This window comes from Leuciscus leuciscus (genome assembly GCF_965113295.1).
Source record: "Leuciscus leuciscus genome assembly, chromosome: 15".
In the NCBI taxonomy this organism is placed as follows: Eukaryota; Metazoa; Chordata; class Actinopteri; order Cypriniformes; family Leuciscidae; genus Leuciscus; species Leuciscus leuciscus.
Window position 1 is genome coordinate 18,990,360 of NC_138739.1, and position 23,492 is coordinate 19,013,851.

Below are 23,492 nucleotides of genomic sequence, written 5' to 3' on the forward strand. Positions count from 1 at the left end.
ACGGCACGGTTTGACCCATCTGATGAAAGGACCGTTTCAGCGCTGCCCACATGTACGAATAAATTAGAGAGACTGCTCATTGCAAACAAATGATTGGAGCTTACGTCTAGCTCCTCCTAATCATCCATTGAGGAGGAGCGAATGTAATTTGGGCCTAATGGGTGGAGCTAGAATATCCAACCATACCCTAACCCTACCCACTATCCCCTTTAGACATCCAGAGAGGTGGAGCTGGATGTCATTTGACTCTGCAGTGAGTACCACTTGATAAAATATCAAAGTCATTTGTAAAATTTGTTAAACTAAATGAAAAAAACAAATAGATGAGCCGTCTTTTCATTTCTTGTTATTCCATTCCAACAGCAGTACATTTATCACTAAAGGTAAAGACATACAAATGTATTTAGGCTATAACTCACCAGACAGACAACACAAACTCAACAAACTTAACATCATCTCCAGCAGCCTGAGATAAAAATTACTCTATGATCTGAAAAATATTAGTAGATAATCTGAGGTTTATAAAGAAACTCCTCAGGGAGAACAGACACAGTTCATGAGTCACTAGTCACAGTCGATGAAATCAGTGTAATAAACCCCTTAACATGGTAACCATAGTTTCCACCGAAATATACTGTCATGATCACCAGCTGGAGTGTCCTTGACAGCCACCAGAGGGCACTCCACCCTCTACTGACTGTCTTTCCATCAAAGACAACATTACCCATAACTCATTGCCTGGTCTCATCATCCATGATTGTCTATTTCTCATTACCTTGTTTAGCCCAGCATATATAAACCCTGTTCACTCAGCTATTCATTGCAAACTCTTGTATGTGTCTACACTGCATTTAGAAGTGTGCTGCATGGTCATGGTCATGGTCTTCTGCTCTTGCCTGTGTTCCTGTGCCCCATGACTGTTGGACTGTTGGACACTGCCTGCTTTTGGTTTGATTTTTGATCTTTGATTGTGGGTTACCCTTTCAATAAATACTACATATGGATCCTAAACCCTCTGTGTCTTGGGGCAGTTTCATGATAGTTACTATTGTCATTATAAATAAATAATCTTCTAAAGCACAATAACTTGGTTCTTGCAACCGTAAGAATTTTTTTATTTGGCCTTGTTGCTCAATGCAACGTCCTGAAGTTGTACGAGTTTTATTTTAGGACCAATATCTGTAGCATATAAAATATGGTCAGCATGTTTATGAAGCACTAAAGTTCACACATTTGCTGGTGTGATCATGTGAAGCGCTGTTTCATCTATAATTGAATAAACATTTGACACTTTAAGGGTCAATGTCTCAACTTCCTACAGAAATGTTTGACTATCATTTCCAGCAGAAACAACCTCATGATAAATATTTTTTAAAGTAATTTTAAAATGACTCAGCGTACAGTGATGGAATCAGATATCAGTGATATATAGTCTACTATGGCATTTACATGGCAATACCAGTGCAGTATTTTCTGCAATAGCCTACTGAATGTTCTCTTTTTTTTTCTTTTTTTCTTTTCTTTTTTTTTCATTTCTCTCAGAAGCAACGCCCTGCAGAGCATTTTGACAGTGTCTATTTCCGTAGAAAACAGCCTGTAAATGTTGGTCTTATTTGGAGCTGATATAAACTGATCTCCCAGCTTCCAAAACCATAAACCAGACCAGCAGAACTAAAAAGACTAAAAAAACACCTTAGACTGGATTTGTCAGCAGGGTAGCAAATATATGTAATAAATGTGTTTTGATCAAATTTATAAACTTTGGAGTTTATGTATATGCTTTACATACTGTGCTCTCATATCATCTTCTAGGGTGGATATAGGTGAATAGGCTACAAAAATAATCAATTTATTTCACAAATTTTCTGTTGAAAAATCCTCTGAGGCTTGTTAAAAGGCATCATCATCATCATCATCATCATCATCATCATCGCCCCCTAGTGTCCTAATGTGAGAATATCTGATACACCAGTGATCAGCCAATCAAAACAGTGAAAAACATCCCAATACTGTAACAGAACAGTTCAAAATCTTTCAAACAGGTTTCTATAGTTTTCGTCCTTGCTTCACAGACTAAAATACTAGTTTTAACAAAGCAGGATCAGAGTGTCTCATTGTTTGTCTTCAGAGCTCAGATTGTGTGCTGATCTTCTAGAGTAGAAGAAGATCCTGCAGCGCCTCCTAGTGACTGAACATGAAAACACACTTTCTGCAATGCTATTTTAATGTAGCCTATTTAATCATACATGTCGAGTATGCTGCACTGTAAAAACGAACTTTTTGGTATAGTAATATATATTAAATTAACCTTCATAATTTTTACTTTATAAAATTTAAATTCAATGAGAACTAGAATTTTCTAAGTAAAATTTTAAATATCTACACATTTAATTCATGTAATAAATTAACTGGTTGGAGAGAGTAAATCTTATTATATATTTGCTTGTAATATTTAAACATTTTATAGTCACTTCACATAAACATAGTAATTTTAAGTAAATTTTAATCGAAAAGTATAGCGCGTTTGAATCCGCACATGCGTATTTGGAGAAGAAGACACGGCAGTCTAACTGCCACTTTGGGTCAGACGGATTGGCGAGCTGCTGCGTGGCTGCTTTTTGTCGTGTTTGAGGTAAGTTTGTCTTTCTGTTTTACATTTAATAAAACATGGGTCTGTGTGGATTTTGATTGATGATTCTTGTTTACTTGACTCAATAAACATTAATGCTCATCTTATAACATGACCTCATTACTGTAAGTTGTAAGTTAACGCGTCTGGGTTATCCATTGTACATTAACGTTATAACCCTTACGTTTCACTTCCTACATTGGTTAACTTATTTAATCGGAAAAGTTTTCAATAGTTTTATAGATTCGGAAAGCACTGTTTTTCGTGTAAAATTTTCAAACTGATTGGATACCGTTGTAACTGCTAAGTGAGCTTGCTAACATTAGGCCTTAAAATTAACGTTAACTGCTTTCCTGCTGAAGTAACGTTAACGTTATACTGTTGACTATGGAAAAGTTTTAATTTTCTTACTTAATATTTCCCAGGAACGTCTACACATAAAGCTAGAATATTTCAATCGCACTAAATCGTGCATAAATGAGGTCTCAAAATAAGCAGGGCTGCGTTTCTAAAAGCATCGTGCGATAAGTTGATCCATGGGCCAAGTAGCAGTAAGTTAATCATGTTAACGTTACTGCTACTTGGGCATCGCCATGTTATATGCACTGGAATTTAGAGAATAGGATCTGTTGGATTTATGTAACCGATGTTAGGGCCGAGGGACAATTACCACACTCCGGAGGAGCAGACACCAGAGGACACCAAGAGGCGGACAACAGAATGACTTCTAAAGGTAAGTTTTTATTAATTTAAAAGAATAAAAACAGTGTTGAGAATGTTCGTGGCTGGACCCCGGTTTGGGAAGAGGAGCTGGGGGGAGGGATATTCCTCTTCTCTGACTCGTGGGTGGGACAATGGCTTCTTCTCGTCTTTTCGACTCGTCAGAAAGGTGCTTGCAGGACAGACAGTAATTTCTTCTCGTTCCTTCAACTCGTCAGAATGTGCTTGTAGGATGGACAGAGGCTTCTGCTCGCCTTCAGATTTCCCCACGGACAGAACAGGTAAGTATTCGGCTCGTGGAGATGTTCTTAGGACAGCCGATCGAATGAACAGCAGCTTCCCCACCTCTTCTGAGGGACAGACAGTGACGGTGCTCAGACTCGGCTTGTGGACGTGTTCATAGAACAGCCGATCGAATGACAGCAGCTTCCTCACCTCTTCTGAGGGACAGACAGTGACGGTGCTCAGACTCTGCTTGTGGACGTGTTCATGGAACAGCCGATCGAATGACAGCAGCTTCCTCACCTCTTCTGAGGGACAGACAGTGACGGTGCTCAGACTCGGCTTGTGGACGTGTTCATAGAACAGCCGATCGAATGACAGCAGCTTCCTCACCTCTTCTGAGGGACAGACAGTGATGGTGCTCAGACTCGGCTTGTGGACGTGTTCATAGAACAGCCGATCGAATGACAGCAGCTTCCTCACCTCTTCTGAGGGACAGACAGTGACGGTGCTCAGACTCGGCTTGTGGACGTGTTCATAGAACAGCCGATCGAATGACAGCAGCTTTCTCACCTCTTCTGAGGGACAGACAGTGACGGTGCTCAGACTCGGCTTGTGGACGTGTTCATAGAACAGCCGATCGAATGACAGCAGCTTCCTCACCTCTTCTGAGGGACAGACAGTGACGGTGGATCAGGCAATAACAAGTGAGACAGGACTGTGGTAATTTACCCGCCTTTGCTCTCGTTCCGTGCGTAACAGAGCGGCGTCGTTGGGAGAGTTCGTGAGACTGGGCTTTCGTGGACGTGAGAGAGAGTGCTCGGGGAGTGTGGTACTCGGGGTGCGTTGAGCTCTTTCCTCCCACCATACACTCAAGTGGGAACCTGGACACAGCTTTAGGCAGATCAATTTGAAAGAATCTTCACAGTCATAAGTCAATATTCATCCATCAAAGTTTCAGAGGAAACGCAGTCGTTTGATCTCACCACACTTGTGCATAAATCACTCTTATAAATCTTCACACGTGTGCGCTTCACTCTTTCAGACACTGCAAACTCACTTCATCTCCACAGTGATTAATCAACTCGTTTCTCTTCTCTCTGTAGGGTGGATGACTCGAGGAATAATGGTTTCAGAAGATCAGCATGAACACATCAACGATCCTCCCAGCTGTTTCAGTTACTATGCTTCGTTCTGTCAACAAGATCACACACACTGCCCGCAAACAAAGGTTAGTTGCACACTGGTGATGGTCAATCTTCAAATGTGGTTTTCTCAACGGGTAATAAATGGAAGGGTGCACTTAACTTTTCCTCGGTGAGTCACTCAACATCCTGCAGTGGTTTTCTCTCTCACTTACTTCATTACGTTGCTGTCTGTGGTTTCTTCAGAAAACTCACTAAATGAGCATGCCTCGGGGAATCTCACAGTAGAACTCCGATCCGGCATTAAACCTTCAGCCTTCTTATTTCACCACCGTTGTCAGAACACACACTGCTGCCTGCCCGTGCCTCACTGCTCAAACACTCCCTTTTTATGCTCCTTTTCCTGAGCACGTGCTTCAATGAAGCGCAGCTGATTTACTTCAGCTGGCGCTCGTTATGGCCAACACTCAACAGAGCCAGATTTAGGACCAATGAGGAATTTTTGGGATTTGCCAGGTTTTCAACCGGTGACACCCTCCCCCACCGGATCCGTTCTAGTCCCGAGAACGGGGCTCAGACTCCCACTCTCCGTATCTTGCAGGGGGTACTCCTCGGGTCTCCCGTTGGGAGCGTCGAGCTGGGGCGGCGGGTTCTTCCTCTCTTGGCTCTGGAGTGGGGGCTCTACGGATCATAGCCCAGCCCACCCAAGGTGGTGCAGGGGCCACAGGCGCTAGCGCCTCTGGCTCTTGTCTCGGGTAATTTGGACAGGGGCGCAGCAAGTTTCGGTGCAGGACTCTAACGGGGCCGGGCTTACCCTCGGGACGGATGGTGTACACGGGCTGGTCAGGCCTCTGCCGTTGCTCCACTACGTAGGGGGTGGTCTCCCACCGGTCGCTAAGTTTCCCCTTCCCTTGGCGCCGGTTATCCCGTACCAGCACCCGTTCTCCGGGCAACAAAGGGGCCTCTCGGGCAGTGCGGTCGTACAAGCGCTTGTTTTTCTTGGCTGCGACATCGAGATGTTTGGATACCTTGTCGTAGGCAGAGTGGAGTTGGCGGTGGTGTCGGTGTACCCTTTCGGTGGTGGTGGCGGGGGCCTCAGCTGGAGCCGTCCCTAACAGCAGATCCGTGGGCAGACGTACATGTCTCCCAAACATCAGGTAAGTAGGGGCATACCCCGTTGTGCTGTGGATGCTATTATTGTAGGCCTGTACCAGGGCCGGTAGACTGTCCGTCCAGTACCCTTGGTGGTCCGCATCCAATGTCCCTAACAGGCTCAGGAGCGTCTGATTAAAACGTTCACACCCCCCGTTCCCCTGTGGGTGATAAGGCGTGGTGCGGGTCTTCCGGCATCCGTACAGATTGCATAGCTCCTGGACAACACGGGACTCAAAGTTCGGCCCTTGGTCGGAATGGAGCGTCTCAGGGCATCCAAAGGGCTGGAAGACGTGTCTCCATAGAGCACTGGCAGTGGTGGTGGCGGTCTGGTCTAAAGTTGGTATGGCCCAGGCATATTTGGTGAATAAATCGGTGACTACCAAGATGTTCTGGTAGCGATCGGTAGGGCGACTTAAGGTCAGAAAATCCATAGCCACCATATGCAACGGGGCTCTAGGTCTTACTGGGACCATGGGGGCCCTCACGTCTCGCCGGGACTTGAACAGCGTACAACGGGGGCATCCTTGTACATACCTCCCCACCGACTCTTCCATCCCACTCCAAAAGAAGTGCCGGCGCAGTAGTGACACCGTCCGTTCTTGGCCCTGATGTCCTAGCTGGTCATGATAGGCCTGGAGCAACGGCTGGATTTGGGCTTCGGGCACCACCACTTGGGACACCAGCTCGTGGGTCCTGGAGTCCAGAACGGACCTGCAGATCACACCATCTCGCAACTTCAATCTTTTCCACTGCCCCAGAAGCTTCCTTACTCTCCCTGGATGTTCCCGTCGTTCTTCCACCTCAGGGAGTTTGTTCCGCTCCAGGTAGGTACGTAGGGTAGCCAACCCTGCATCCTGCTCTTGCCGTTCCCTCCATCGACAGGGGTCCCATCCCCAACTTACAGGTACTCCCTCCGCTCGTGTTCCAGGTGCTTCCACTACTCCCACCATCAGCCCTTCTTCTGGTTCTGGCCCTGGAGTTCCCCCTTCTCTAGCTGGTGGTAATCGGGACAGGACATCGGCATTTATGTGCTCTCGGCCTGGTCGATATTGTAGCCGATAGTTGAAGTTGGCGAGCTGGGCCACCCACCGCTGCTCCACCGCCCCTAGCTTCGCGGTTTGGAGGTGCACCAGTGGACTGTTGTCGGTTACCACCAGTACTTCGGCTCCCCACAGGTAATCCTTAAACTTCTCACATAAAGCCCACTTCAGGGCCAGCAGCTCGATTTTGAAAGAGCTGTAATTGGCATCGTTCCGTTCAGCAGGGTGGAGGCTCCGACTGGCGTAGGCAATGACCCTTTCCGCTCCGTCTTGTCGTTGGGCCAATACGGCTCCCAATCCGCTGTTGCTAGCGTCGGTGTAGAGGATGAAAGGCTGGGTGAAATCGGCATAAGCCAGAATGGGGGCCTGTAACAACTCCTGCTTAAGTCGGTGGAAGGCGGTCTCACACTCCGGACTCCAGGTGATGGTGGGGGAACTCCGGCTCCGTGACACACCAGCCCCGGCCAACAGCTGATTCAGGGGTTTTGCAATTTGAGAGAAGTCTTTTATGAAGCGCCTGTAGTAGCCGACGAATCCCAGAAAGGATCGCACCTGCCTCACGGTTTTCGGTGGGACCCAACCCTGCACCGCGGACACCTTCTCTGGATCGACGGCCACCCCTGCAGCGCTCACTCGGTGCCCCAGGAACTGAACCTCCTTTTTGAGGAGCTGGCATTTCCCTGGCTGGAGCTTCAGCCCATACCGCTCCATCGCCCGGAAGACTTGCTCCAGATGTGACAAGTGGGAATTGAAGTCGGGGGAGTAAACGATCACATCGTCCAGATAGACCAGGGTAGAGTCCATCAGCTGCCCTCCCAGGCATCGCTGCATAAGCCTCTGGAAGGTCGCAGGGGCGTTGCAGAGGCCGAAGGGCATACGATCCCATTCAAACAGGCCAAAGGGGGTGGTAAAGGCAGTCTTCTCGCGGTCTTGTTCCTCCACTCTCACCTGCCAGTAGCCACTCGCCAAGTCCAAGGTGGAATACCAGCTGGCGTTGGTCAGCCCCGTAAGGGAATCCTCGATCCGGGGCAGGGGGAAGGCATCCTTCTTCGTCACCAAGTTCAGTTTGCGATAGTCTACGCAAAATCTCCAAGAGCCCGTCTTCTTACGGACTAGGACAATTGGGGCGGCCCATGGACTGCTGCTCTCTCGAATTACTCCACGTCCCAACATTCCTTTTAGTAAGGCACGGACTTCTGTATATAAAGTCGGGGGTACCGGACGGTACCGCTCTCGACTGGGTGGAGCATCTCCGGTAGGTATAGCGTGTTTGACTATATCGGTGCACCCATAGTCCTCATCATGGGTGGAAAAGACGTGTTGCCACTTGGCCAGTAGACTCTGAAGTCGGCGGGTTTGTTCCTCTAATAGGCCCTCCCCCTGCAGGGACTCGCTCAGTAGGTGGATCGGCATGCCTCGTGTAGCGGGACCAGGACAAGACTCTTCCCTTGCCAAACCGACTTCAACCACTGTTGCGCTCACCTGGCAGAAGCGGACCTCCTGCTCCTCCCTCACCTGATGGGGACTTACTGGCGTGATACGGGTCAGTCGTTGGTGCCGGTAGAGGTGAACAGGGTAAGTATTCATGTTCCTCACTTTGACTGCAATTCGGCCCCGACGGGCTACTGTTAACCCCCGAGCGACTTCAATAGTCTGGCACTCCCAGTGGGGCTCAACAAGGATGCAATCTTCGGGGCCATAGGCCCGCTCTGGAAGCCGAACCCAGACCACAGCCTCGCTCCGGGCAGGGACAGAGACAGCATAGCGACAGGCTACCCGACCAACGTCTTCCCGATCTCGTTGGGAGCTTGCGACCTGCACTCGCCGACAGTCGGTCACAACACGCTCCCACTCGTTCTTCTCGGCTGTGGAGGTGTAACGGAGAGGGCCAGCCCGAAACAGCTCTTCCCAACAGTCCATGATCACATTCATCCCCAACAGGGCTCGATGTTCCCCCAGACAGGAGTCTCGCACAATCACGACTCCCTTTTGTGGGATCGTGGTGCCATGGATCTCGAAGTTGGTAACCTGATACCCGATGTAAGGGATGTTCAGGCCATTTGCTCCTCGCAGGGTGAGCCAGGGGACTTCAGCTTCAGGTAAGTGATGAGCATCGAACAGATCTTTGGACAGACTCTCAGCAAGCATGGTAACCTGGGATCCTGTGTCTACCAGGCACCGAACAGTAACACCATCGATTTTGATCTCCACGAGGGGGCAATGTCCCACCAGGCCATCTCGTGGGGCTGGATTAATGCAAGGGTCCACCCAGGGGGTCCCGACCACTTGACCCACAGTGGCCGGTCGTTCAAAAAAAACCCCCTGCGAGTTCCGTCGGGAGCCGCATTGGCGGCTATAATGTCCTGACTCTCCGCAGGTGTTACAGATCGGGCGCCCCTGTTCATCCCACTGGAACCTGGAACTGAACGGGCGGCTGGTGCGTCTTCCCGGATCCCTCCCTCCGTCAGAATACGACCGTTCCCGAGGTAAAGGCAAGGGCTCTGGCCGCCCACGGCGGAGTTCCCCAAGAATGGATTTTGAGAATTCAGCCATCTCTTCTCGGACGTCTTTCATCAGCTCTGCACGTAGGGCTTGCTTCCAGTCTGTCGGTTCGGGCTGTGTTGAGGCACTCGTTCCACTTGCAGCCATACACACCGGTGTCTCCACGGTCTGTTGGTGATCCTGTTCCAGGGCTAGGGCCTCCTTACGTAAATCTTCGAATGTCAAGGCGGCATCCCTTCGAAGCTGCAGTCTCAGACTCTGTCGTATTGGACCTTCTCGTAACCCCAAGAGGAACTGATCTCTGAGTAGTGTCTCTTCCTCACCCAGTCCATGATGCTCTCGACTCTTCAGTCTAGAGAACTGTTCTCGTAATCGCAAAGCGAATGCTCGTAGGGTCTGTCCAGGTCCCTGCTTACAGTTAAAGAACTGTGTTCGTAGCACTGCCACTGGAGTGGAATCACCATACTGCCCGGACAAGAATTCAAATATGGCCTGTGTGGTGGCTCGGACGGCTTCAGGCGCTGCTCGGACTTCCCTCTTCGCCTCCCCCTCAAGCGAATTCAATACGAATTGTATCTTCTGGGCTTCGCGGAGCCCTTGCAGTCCGGCCAAGTATTCTACTTGCGCTCTCCAGTCCGTTAAACTTAACTCTGAGCCAGACCCACCATACTTCTGGGCCCACGGGACTCCCATAAACATAGATGCCATTGGTTGTCGGGCAGCTGGCAAATCTTCGTCCGCCATCCTGGGTCCTCTGGCCGCTCAACTCCGAGTGGTAATCCTGCCGACTTACGCCAAAAGTTATGTAACCGATGTTAGGGCCGAGGGACAATTACCACACTCCGGAGGAGCAGACACCAGAGGCAGACAACAGGATGACTTTTAAAGGTAGGTCTTTTATTAATTTAAAAGAATAAAAACAGTGTTGAGAATGTTCGTGGCTGGACCCCGGTTTGGGAAGAGGAGCTGGGGGGAGGGATATTCCTCTTCTCTGACTCGTGGGTGGGACAATGGCTTCTTCTCGTCTTTTCGACTCGTCAGAAAGGTGCTTGCAGGACAGACAGTAATTTCTTCTCGTTCCTTCAACTCGTCAGAATGTGCTTGTAGGATGGACAGAGGCTTCTGCTCGCCTTCAGATTTCCCCACGGACAGAACAGGTAAGTATTCGGCTCGTGGAGATGTTCTTAGGACAGCCGATCGAATGAACAGCAGCTTCCCCACCTCTTCTGAGGGACAGACAGTGACGGTGCTCAGACTCGGCTTGTGGACGTGTTCATAGAACAGCCGATCGAATGACAGCAGCTTCCTCACCTCTTCTGAGGGACAGACAGTGACGGTGCTCAGACTCTGCTTGTGGACGTGTTCATGGAACAGCCGATCGAATGACAGCAGCTTCCTCACCTCTTCTGAGGGACAGACAGTGACGGTGCTCAGACTCGGCTTGTGGACGTGTTCATAGAACAGCCGATCGAATGACAGCAGCTTCCTCACCTCTTCTGAGGGACAGACAGTGATGGTGCTCAGACTCGGCTTGTGGACGTGTTCATAGAACAGCCGATCGAATGACAGCAGCTTCCTCACCTCTTCTGAGGGACAGACAGTGACGGTGCTCAGACTCGGCTTGTGGACGTGTTCATAGAACAGCCGATCGAATGACAGCAGCTTTCTCACCTCTTCTGAGGGACAGACAGTGACGGTGCTCAGACTCGGCTTGTGGACGTGTTCATAGAACAGCCGATCGAATGACAGCAGCTTCCTCACCTCTTCTGAGGGACAGACAGTGACGGTGGATCAGGCAATAACAAGTGAGACAGGACTGTGGTAATTTACCCGCCTTTGCTCTCGTTCCGTGCGTAACAGAGCGGCGTCGTTGGGAGAGTTCGTGAGACTGGGCTTTCGTGGACGTGAGAGAGAGTGCTCGGGGAGTGTGGTACTCGGGGTGCGTTGAGCTCTTTCCTCCCACCATACACTCAAGTGGGAACCTGGACACAGCTTTAGGCAGATCAATTTGAAAGAATCTTCACAGTCATAAGTCAATATTCATCCATCAAAGTTTCAGAGGAAACGCAGTCGTTTGATCTCACCACACTTGTGCATAAATCACTCTTATAAATCTTCACACGTGTGCGCTTCACTCTTTCAGACACTGCAAACTCACTTCATCTCCACAGTGATTAATCAACTCGTTTCTCTTCTCTCTGTAGGGTGGATGACTCGAGGAATAATGGTTTCAGAAGATCAGCATGAACACATCAACAATCCTCCCAGCTGTTTCAGTTACTATGCTTCATTCTGTCAACAAGATCACACACACTGCCCGCAAACAAAGGTTAGTTGCACACTGGTGATGGTCAATCTTCAAATGTGGTTTTCTCAACGGGTAATAAATGGAAGGGTGCACTTAACTTTTCCTCGGTGAGTCACTCAACATCCTGCAGTGGTTTTCTCTCTCACTTACTTCATTACGTTGCTGTCTGTGGTTTCTTCAGAAAACTCACTAAATGAGCATGCCTCGGGGAATCTCACAGTAGAACTCCGATCCGGCATTAAACCTTCAGCCTTCTTATTTCACCACCGTTGTCAGAACACACACTGCTGCCTGCCCGTGCCTCACTGCTCAAACACTCCCTTTTTATGCTCCTTTTCCTGAGCACGTGCTTCAATGAAGCGCAGCTGATTTACTTCAGCTGGCGCTCGTTATGGCCAACACTCAACAGAGCCAGATTTAGGACCAATGAGGAATTTTTGGGATTTGCCAGGTTTTCACCCGGTGACATTTACAACATGTAAATTCATCCACTTCTCCCAAAATACGTGAAAGTAAGAGGCCGGTGAAGTGGGAGAAAGAAAAACAAAAGTAAACTTTATAGTTACTTACACAATGTGTGTGGTAACTTAGGTGTATGTAACTTAAATGCCTGAAATGCACTATAATCACACCGGTTTAATCGTACGCATCAAACGGTTAACATAATCGAAACCATATGGTTTTTTTTTTAGTATGTGTATGAGTTCATTCTGTTGTGATAATGGAGTCACTTTCTATTTTTGTTTCTCAAAATAATTATATTTTTTCTTCTAAACTGTATGCAGGAGGACAGCTACAGTGACATCACTCAGCACATCATTAAAATATTGGTCGTCCATGGTGCTGATGGAGAACTTCAAACATCGAGATCCAATCGATGTATCCATCCTTCTTAAACTCTTCCCAAAAGTTCAAAGATTAAAGGGATAGTTCACCCAAAAAGGACAATTCTGTCATAATTTACTCTCCCTCAAGTTGTTCCAAACCTGTATGATTTCCTTTCTTCTGCTGAACACAAAAGAATATATTTTAAAGAAGGCTGGTAATTAAACAGTTGCTGGTCCCCATTGACATCCATAGTATTTTTTTTTTCCTACGATGGAAGTCAATGGGGTCCATCAGTTGTTTGGTTACCGACTTTCTTCAAAATACCTTCTTTTGTGTTCAGCAGAAGAAAGAAAGTCATACAGGTTTGGAACAACTTGAGGGAGAGTAAATGATGACAGAATTTAAATTTTTGGGTGAACTATCCCTTTAAAGATGAAGTTGTAGTAAATGCTATGGTATGATAGAATTGTTTAAACATTCAGCTGTTGATGTTTTAATACATTAAAGTTTTAATGGTATTCTTTAAAGGGTTAGTTCACCCAAAAATGAAAATTCTGTCAGTAATTACTCACCCTCATGTTGTTCCAACCCCGTAAGACCTTCGTTCATCTTCGGAACACAAATTAAAATATTTTTTTGATTAAATCTGAGAGCTATCTCACTCCTCCATAGGCTTCTAAGACATTAGAACTTGCTGGCCCAGAAAAGTTATTAAAGACATCGTTAATATAGTCCAAGTGACTCCAGTGGCTCAATCTTAAGTTTATCAAGCAACGAGAATAGTTTTTGTGTGAAAAAAACAAACAAAAATAACGACTTTATTCCACTATTCATTTCCTTCTCTCTGGGCCTCGAGTTTTTTTTACGTAGTAAAACAGCGTAGCGCTTCTGTGTTACACGTCACACACATGACCAGCGTCGGCCAATAGTGAGCCTACGTGTGACGTACAACACAGAAGCGCTACGCTCTTTTACTACGTGAACTCACTGTTTTTTTTTTTTTGCGCACAAAAAGTATTCTCGTCGCTTTATAAACTTAAGATTGAGCCACTGTAGTCACTTGGACTATATTAACAATGTCTTTAATACATTTTCTGGGCCAGCAAGTTCCAATCCCTTAGAAGCCTATGGAGGAATGATCCAGCACTCAGATTTAATCAAAAATATCTTAATTTGTGTTCCGAAGATGAACGAAGGTCTTAACAGGGTTGGAACAGTAATTACTGACAGAATTTTCATTTTTGGGTGAACTAACCCTTTAAAGTCCACTATTTCAGAGTGCTCTTTTGAATGTTGAATGTTTTGCATGAATTTGTTTTTAAATAAATGTTTATGTTTAAAACAAGGGTTACAGTATAATTCTGAAGTTTTACTGAATGCACCTGTGTCAAGAGATGACTGTGAATGTCCATTTTTGTATGAAGAACAATTTTTGATGACTGAAATAAACTGTTTCATTGTATTTTAATTGTGTGATTTGTGAAAAATATAGAGAAAATGTTCATTTATTTATGTTCAGGATTATTTATAAAAAAGAAATTAGCAATGTTTACATAATTATAGGGAGTATTATAATTTCATAAAACTAAGTAAATGAAAACAAAAAAAACTTAAATAAAATCTACTTATTTACTTCATTAAATGGTAAGATTTACTTCATAATTTCATAAAAACAAGCTTCCTAATTATAAAACAATAAATAAACTTTACTTAATTACTTTAAATAAATATAGCTTCTAAATGAAATGTAAATAGGTAATTTTTACTTAATTTCTTCATGAGCGTTACGTTCAATACTAAGTAGATTTTACTTGATAATGACACTTAAGTTGTACTTGATATTATAGCAGTAAAATTTACTTAAAATATACTTGTGCAAATTGTTACGAGGATTTTATTAAGTAAATCTTACAAGTACACTGTAAAAATAAAAGGTGCCTGGAGGAACCTTTTGGGGTTCTTCACTTTGCCACACCGGCGGAACCGTCTGTAGATCCTCTAGGCACCCTTTAAAAAGGGGTGGTTCTCTGAGGAACCACACAGGTTTCCTGAGGAACTCTTATATAAGGCACTGTGTGGAACCACTGTGGGTGCCTCCAGGAACCAAATTTCCATTTTATTTTATTTGTATTAAATTCATTTCATGTTGTTACTATGGTTACCACCATTAACTTCTATTATAATAAACAAACTGAACCAAATACAAAATAAGAATTGTTTATTACATATTTTAGATCCATTTTAATACATACACTTCCATGCACTTGGGAAAAAAAAGCTAGTAATAGATTAATATCAATGAATACACACACAAAAAAAATAGTATGATACATAAGTAACATGAATAATCAACCATGTGTATACAATAAGCTACACAAGAAAAGACATCTTAACAAAATGCATGGAAAAAACATGTTCCAAGTAATAAATCAATGTAATTTTTTTTAATTTTGACTAATTAAAAATGTCCATCTTCACTTCATTTTAAAACATGTTTCAGTCCACTTGTTAAGTCTGACGTCACTGTTTCCAAGTCCAAAAGCTATATCAGATGCCAAAAACAAACAACAAACAGTGTAATATACACTCATTGTGCTGTAATATTCCTGAAAATTATGATCCTAACCTTTATCTCTATACCGAAATCTCAGATGGTTTAGTTATTCAGCTATTTTGAATCATAAAATGTTGAAGTCTGGGATGCCTTGAGACTGGAGACTGTAATGTACAACTATGGCTTTTGAAAAGCTTAAATGTGTGACTTGAATCAACAGTTCCCATAAATGGTTGTTGAGTATTCTCAATATCTAGAAACAAGATAGAGGAAGTAGAAGTAGAGGCTTCGACCCGGAAACAGTATTCCTTATGTCACAGCAAGCAGAAAACATTTTCCATTTTAACAGAGTTAAGGTGCAGTAAAATGATCTGTTGTTCTGTGAATGTTCACTGGTGAATTCAGTCATTTCAATAAGAATCCACACGATCAGCAATTTTGTGTGGTGCTTCATACATTACATCGCTACACTGCTGACAAAGGTCAATGGACCTTCACAAAATTCACAAATGTGATGCACTTTTACTCGCTGCAACATAAAATGCAATAAATTATAAAATCTTCACAAGGGACACGTGAGGTACTTAACGAGTTAGAAAAGTGAAAAGGTGCATCAGCTTCATTTTCTGTTTGTTTTTCCTCTTTTCTGGTGGATGGTCCAGGCACTTCAGTGATTTTCAGGTCTACAGGAGGATTCTTGATCAAACTTGTATTTCAGCTTACCGAGGTCCCTGCAAAGAACACAATTTACTGTTAGTAAGGTTATTAAAGTGATAGTTGTGAAATTTAAATAATTTCCTCAGCCTTGTGACGTTCCAAACCTGTTTGACTTTCTGTCTGTGGAACCCGAAACCAGATCTCAGGCATAATGCAACCCGTCACCATTCAATCTCACTGCATGAAGCACAAGCAGAAAAAAATTGTGTAATTCATTCTAACCATTCTTATGTACACTTGTCTAGTTCAATTCAATGCAACAATTTATGTAAAAATGGTTAAGCTCCAAAAATGTCCCAGAAAAGATCCTAAAAATAATCAATGAGTTCACAACTCATGTGTTATGGGTTGTGTTGTAAGTCTTATGAAGCCATATAATAGCTTTTTCCTTTTTTTGTCGAAAAAGACTAAACTTGAAGTTATAATTCAGGTTTCAAAGGTCTTACATTCAAATGCATATGATTAAGGTATAGCCTATAAAAAATGCATAGCGTTATTGGATCCAAACCTGTGATATTATTTTTCTGAGTAACATGAATGAGATTTGAGAGCATGAGGGAAGATTTTCAGAGAATAACTGATTAAAAAAGTACACAGTCAAACAATACAATTTCACACAGAAAAGTTCATAGTAATAAAGCATGTGGTGTATAGGTAACTTACTGTAATTCAATGTTGCCTCTGAAATGTTCAGATTATTTTAGAAATGTAATGGTTGTTCTGGGGAAACAAAAGAACAAAGCTGATTATTCACAACATACTATTTATTGACCAGTAAATGGCTTTAAAATGGTATTTGAGAGAATGAGGGCACCTGTAGTAAGTAAAGTTAACTTAGGCTAAACAAAAACAGACCAAACTATATTAACCTGCTTTTGTTATTCATAACAAACGCCAATGACAGCAGGGGCCTGTTTCAGAAAGGAGGTTAAGTGAAAACTCTGAGTATGTTAACCCTGAAATGAGGGAAACTCTGAGTTTTCTGTTTCAGAATGGGAGGTATGTTAAACCTGAGAAAGCAGAGTAAGTCAAGCCCGTTTCTGAAAGAGAGGTAACTTATACTCAGAGTCAGTTACCATGGTAACTTACTCTGTGAACCTAACCTGGTCGGGAGCAGGTTTTCTTCGGTAAACCCAGAGTTTATTTCGGTCTCCTCCCCTTTTTTACGGGGGATAAGAATACCCGTTTATACTTGGATATAAACTTGTATTCTATAGGCTACTCCACATAAATATGTGAAAAAAAATCTGAATGTGTAGATTGTGTGATGATATGTAGACACATAATATTAACATTACCTCTCTGTGGCAGCAGAAACTCTTTATCCTCATCGTCCTGTGAAGATGAGCATTTGGTTGAGTACACTTTATAACACTATTTATCATAATTTCTGGTGTATTGAGTTGGCGACTTACAACTGCCTGGTTCTGTTGGGACAGGAGGCTTCAAAAGACAGATATTACCATCAGAATATGTTGGGACCAACAAAAAACCCAACCCAAAGTAAAATAAATGGAAATATCAAACATAGCCTATATAAAAAATGACACATGTAAACCTCTTTCATTTTATGAAGGCCCTTGGATCTTCGGGAGTGACTGGCTCTGAAGTCCCTCCAGGTATTCCCTCAGCCAAAAATGCTGCTGCACTGCTAGACACTGGATGCTATTTAGTTATTTATGTCAAATGTAAAGTCAGGTAGCCTACACCCATGATATGCTCAAGCCTTACCTAATTGAATTATGTTTTTATATTTCATTTTCATCTGCTGCCATGTTCTTTTAATGCCTGCAGGATTGTACCTACATGAAAATTAAAATTAGGTTGAATAACATACTGTTCTTTCACCTCTGATATTATAACAGTTGGGTAAGTTACTTGTATTACTAACTACAAATGACATCTTCAACAGTGTAATTAGATTAATGTCTACTTATTACTAATTACTAAATCCCATATCAACCTCAACCACTTGAACAATACAAGGAGAGACAAGAAACTGCACTTTTAATGCTTTCAAATAAACAATATACAATTGCATGAATTATTCTTGAATTGACCAAAGTGTGTAGAGGGAGAAGGTTACATTAAAAATATACCTTTTAAAAATGTATGTTAAATATACAGAATTGTTCTATAGTCTAATGCAATTACATCAGATTTTACTTTAAATTACAGAAGAATTAAGAGTAATCCCTTTAATTAAATTGCAGTATTTAGATTACTTGGTAATTAATTACACCCAACACTGTATAACTAATTAAAATTTAAAGGTGAGAAACGTGCAGACCACTTTATGTCTGGCGCTGTTGCCATGGTGACTCATAATATCTGTGCTCCATTGATAATGGCTTTTTATAGTTGTGGTGCACGCGCTTAACTCAGAGTCAGTCAACACAGAGTTGATTGAACTAACTCATTTCAGCTGTTCTGTAACCGAAAACTCAGAGTTTCCCATCTCAGGGTAAGTCAACTCAGAGTTCAAGTTTTAACTCAGAGTTGGTTGAACCTCCTTTCTGAAACAGGCCCCAGGAATCAGTTAAATTAGTTAGGCTATATCAGCAATTTGAAGTCACAGTTTTACAGAATATGTTGAATTGAATGACTAAATCAATCTAAGACAATAAGTCAATCATTTCCATTTGTTCATTAACTTCAACGTAGTTAGCATCGCGGCTAAAACCTTCATACCAGATACTATGCAATAAACGAGTGGTAAACACTGTAAAAAAGTAGTAATGTATAATAAATTTAGTTTATATATATGTGTGTGTTTGAATATATAGTGAGTAGACTCTGTATTTATATTTATTTGGCGAGTTTACAAACCTTGTAACGGAGAGCCGAACAAACGGCAGAAGCTCTGATGAGAGGAGCCGTTACTTTCCCGATGACGTCGATCAGCTGAGCTTTGTTGCGCGCGAGCAGCGCGAGCATCACTGAAGCGACGACAGCAGAGGAATAGCAGCAGTTTCGTGACAGAATAAAACTTTTCTCCTCCTGGTTCTTCTTCTTCAAATAATAATTTATGAAGAAGTAGGTAAAAAATATTATTTTATTAGGCTACTATTATTTATTCAATAATAATTAATGAATTCTTATTATTAATATTATTATAACTTAGTGTTGTTGTTTAAGGTTTAAATTAATCAATAAAATAGGCCGATACTAAATAAATGTAAGCTACCCAGGTGAAAAATACGTTTTACACGTTTTAATACATAGCCTACTGTTAAATGTATTAAAAATGCATTAAAGTATATTTGTATTGTAGGCCTACTAAAAACACACTCAAGTACATTTTTAATAGTACGTCTTTTCCACCTGGGTATGTATACTGAATCAAACTTAAGTAGCCTATAATAATAATAGGATAATAATAATCTCATTCTGGCCTCACTGAACCATTGGGTTCCTCCAGATGCTGGCTTTAACATAAGAGATCTTCCAGGAACCACTTACATGTTAAAAGATCTTCCAATAACCCTTTTATCGCATTTAAGTTCCTCTATTTTCCCCCAAAGCACTTTGAGGTCTCATGGTAATGAAAAGGTGACTCCAGAACCTCTGAACTAAATACAAAGTGCTTAAAGGATCCCATAAGTTCCAGCAAGAACCTCAAAGATTGCCAATGCTCCTCCACTAACCCTACTATATATAGGAGAAAGAGCTTTGAGGCACTTAAATTACATTTTGAAGTTCCTTGAGTATCCGACAGGATATTTGAGGCTCCTTTAGTTTTTACAGTGTAGTTTTTTTCAGTGTGGTTTAACACAAAGCAAATTGTATACTAATAATAAATAAGTTTTGAGAATCACTATACTCTCATCCTCTCTCTATTACTACTTTTACTTAAAGGGATAGTTCACCCAAAAATGAAAATTCTGTCATCATTTACTCATTTTTTCTGCTGAACACAAAATAAGATATTTTGAAAAATGTCGGTAACCAAACAGTTGATGGACCCCATTGACTTCCATAGTATTTTTTTTTCCCTACTATGGAAGTCAATGGGGTCCATCAACTGTTTGGTTACCAACATTTTTCAAAATATCTTATTTTGTGTTCAGCAGAAAAAATAAATTCATACAGGTTTGAAACAACTTGAGGGTGAGTAAATGATGACAGAATTTTCATTTTTGGGTGAACTATCCCTTTAAAAAATATTTCAATGATGATGATGGTAAAATACAAAAATGTAGGCCTAGTAAAATCAATGAATTTTTTTTTAGTTTATGTGTTGTTCTTTATTTAGTTTGTAGTCTACATTGTGATATGTAGTAGCCTAATATTTCGAGCACTGGTAATCCGGATTTGGTTATCTATAAAAGTTGGTATTTAAATCAGGGTGATCCAATCTAATATTGTTGGTGTAACCCTCCAGACTGCCATCGAAGTTGGTATTATGGCTTTAGCTATATATATATATGCAAGTGTCTGACCATAGCTGACCACTGCTTACATTACCAGGGCATTTATTCGCAGTAGACAAAAACTCTGCGTGCGTTCACAACACTACAAAACACGGTTCTTCTCTTTCAACTCCACTTCGGTTTCTACTGCCTGTCTTTCGTGGGCGCTCTGGTTGATCGCTAAAACAACATGCCTGCTTGAGCACTACTCACTATAAATTAAGCAGTGTTTTATGCATTTGCACCAACATTGATTTAAACACATTTCCTGCATTTACCCCATCATGAATTTAGAACACATAAGAACTATCCAAGTTACCACTAAAAATAACATAAAGACATATTGGGGGTACTCTCTCTCTAAACAATAACATTACAGGGAATGTTATTAGGAGCCCCACACATAACTGTAATAAAATGATAAAGACCTGGAGAAGGCCTGCGGTACTTTATATTGGCATATTCAAACGTAGCCTAACATTAGGCCTTAATATAGGCTACACATTTACACAAATAGCCTATATGCAGTAAAAGAGAATGATATAAAATAATATAAACGATGACGTAAAGAGATTTGTCTAATACGTAATGTTGTAATCAATTACAGCACATCTCATTTCTCACAAAGTAGCATTCTGTGTCCTTCTGAGTTCATACTTTCAAGATAACCTAAACCTACAAAGACCGGTTTCCACGAGAACGCAAGTCTGTTCTTTTGGTTCTTTACGAATTGAGAAACAGCCACGCAAATGCAGAACAGTGCAGTGTATGTAGTTTAGAAAGTTATAAATATGGATATTTTTTCTTACAAAAACGTATCGCTTTGCTTCAGAAAGCCTTTATTAACCACCTGGAGCCATATGGATTACTTTTATGATGGATGGAATAACCTTTTTAGGGCTTCAAAATCTAACCGTTCGCTCTAAAGCTTTTTTCAACTCCGACTTCTTGCTAAAATTAAACATTTCGTGCCCGAAAAATTCATGCTTTTATAACATCACGCTTGGATTATTGTAATTCTCTGTACTGTGGCTTTTCAAAGTCCCAGATCATTTGTCTTCAATTGGTTCAAAATGCTGCGGCCAAATTTCTTAAAAAAATTCTTAAGAAAAGATGTAAATTCGATCATGCCATGGCCATTTTGCGAGCTCTCCATTGGCTCCCATGCAGTCCAATTTAGGACTGACTATAAAATTCTCCTATTTGTGTACAAATGTTTGCATTATCTCCAAGTTATCTGTCTGAACAACTACACTCCTATAGCCCGTCCCGAGACCTAAGATCTGGTAATCTAAATCTACTCACTGTCCCTTGCTCTAGGCTCAAACACAGAGGAGACAGAGCCTTTTCAGTGGGGCTTAGACTGTGGAACAGTGTGTCAGTACAACTTATCTTTTAAAACTTGTTAATGTCTCTCCTCTGTATGTTTAATTTTTTTGATTTGACTTCCTTGTTTTCTGTTTTCAAATCTGTGTATGTAGTTTCTTAGTTGTTCTCTTTTCGATCCTTATAGTTATTTGAGCTTGTACAGCTTAGGTCAGTCTTGTGGCTGTTTTCAATGTGTTTTATAAATAAAAGAACTGAACTGACTTCTTGACTGTGTAAAAACTTTCAGTCAACACTTGAAACCACAAATGTTCTTTGCTCGAAAGAATAACGAAAGATTATAGCTACTACATTTACTACAATTAATTGTAGACAGTGTTGTAAAACAGTTCAGCACTGTATATTTTAAAGGCAGGTTCATAGGATTTTAGGCACGATTTGGCCGTCTGAGACAAATTTTGTGAACCCTATAGACCACTTCAGCCGTGGATGTGGGCATGGGAGAGCAGTGCTCTACCACTTCCCCTGCCCACATTTTTCCTACTGGTCGGTGATCGAACCGGCAACCCTTCGGTTACAAGCCCGAAGCCCGAAGCCCTAACCAGTAGGCCACGGCCGCCCCTTTACTGACTTTATTGGCCTAAAATGACAATTTTATGTAGGAAATAACACACAGAATGCAGAGTTTTTTCCCTATTTTTACAGAATTGAATACAGTTATTAGTGTGTGTATGCAGTGTTAGACACTGAGTTCTATCTATTGTTTAAGTGCACTTCACTGTTGGAGTGTCACTGTTATACTTGCATCATAAATATTGTGCATATTTTCAATATTTAAATGACTTCAGGAAAGATGTCAATAAAACACAACAATAAATCTAATAATTGCACTTAGTGTTAGGTACGTGCCACCTAATATGGCCTAATAGTCCTAGGAAAGCAACTATCTGTCATTTAAATTGCAGTCATTTAAATGTAAGTACAGTATTTATTATAGCTGTGTGTCATAATACAGTAGTGACATATGGTAGCCTACTGTTGTGTATAGGGGAAAAGGTAGAGGAATTACTATGATCAAAATACATTTTCGACCCTTCTTTAGCAAGCTAAACATTTTATGACCATATATTTTGTCATATATTTTACATTACATGTTATAAATGTAAATATATTTCACACTTAACATCATATATTTTTTTATATTTCAGAATATATTTCAAAATGATAAATATAAGTGAATAACAATGCAAATATATTTCAATGTATTTGGAATATATGCCACATATATTTTTGACACTTTAAAATATATTTCAATATTTTTTTTTATGTATGGGTATGAATAGAAAAAAGTCGAGTGAAATCCTGGTTGGACTTATTAAGGGTTATGATGACAATGATTATACTGTATACATTTAGAATATGAAGAGGACAGAAGAAATTATACTGTAATTCTCTATTCACCATCAACAGTAACATTGAATCTCTTGATAAACTCCTTATCTCCAATAATGGTACTTAGTTGATAAAGTCCAGAGTCTGTGGTTCTGATGTCACTGATGGTCAGAGATCCAGTCTGATCCAGTTTCAGTCTGTCTCTGAATCTCTCATCGTTATCATATCTAGTAATGTTCATGATCACTCTTGCGATGCGAATGTCTCCAAACCTCCACTCGATCTCTTCATCTCTCTGTATGTCTGTAAGATCAGGGTTTAGAGTGACAGAATCTCCCTCCATCACTGACACTGACTTCACTGCATCTCTGTCACCAAACACTCCTGGAGATAACCAAGAGGAACAGTTCATCAGACACAGATGAAGGCTCTTGGTCTCATTTTAAATTTAAAAGGTTTAGTTTTTTTTAACCAAATTGCTCTAAACATTCTAATTCTCTCTCTCTCTCTCTCTCTCTCTCTCTCTCTCACTTCCGGTGCGA

At 42.0% G+C, this 23,492-nt stretch overlaps 1 protein-coding gene across 1 annotated transcript in view; it reads right to left on the reverse strand.

The window, feature by feature from the left end:
* LOC309475590 (uncharacterized protein) overlaps positions 1-23,492 on the reverse strand; it is a 335,445-nt gene that overhangs the window by 288,676 nt on the left and 23,277 nt on the right. Inside the window, exon 7 of the mRNA XM_082138408.1 lies at positions 23,020-23,334. Coding sequence (XP_081994534.1) covers positions 23,020-23,334 — 315 coding nt within the window. The remainder of the gene's footprint in view (positions 1-23,019; positions 23,335-23,492) is intronic.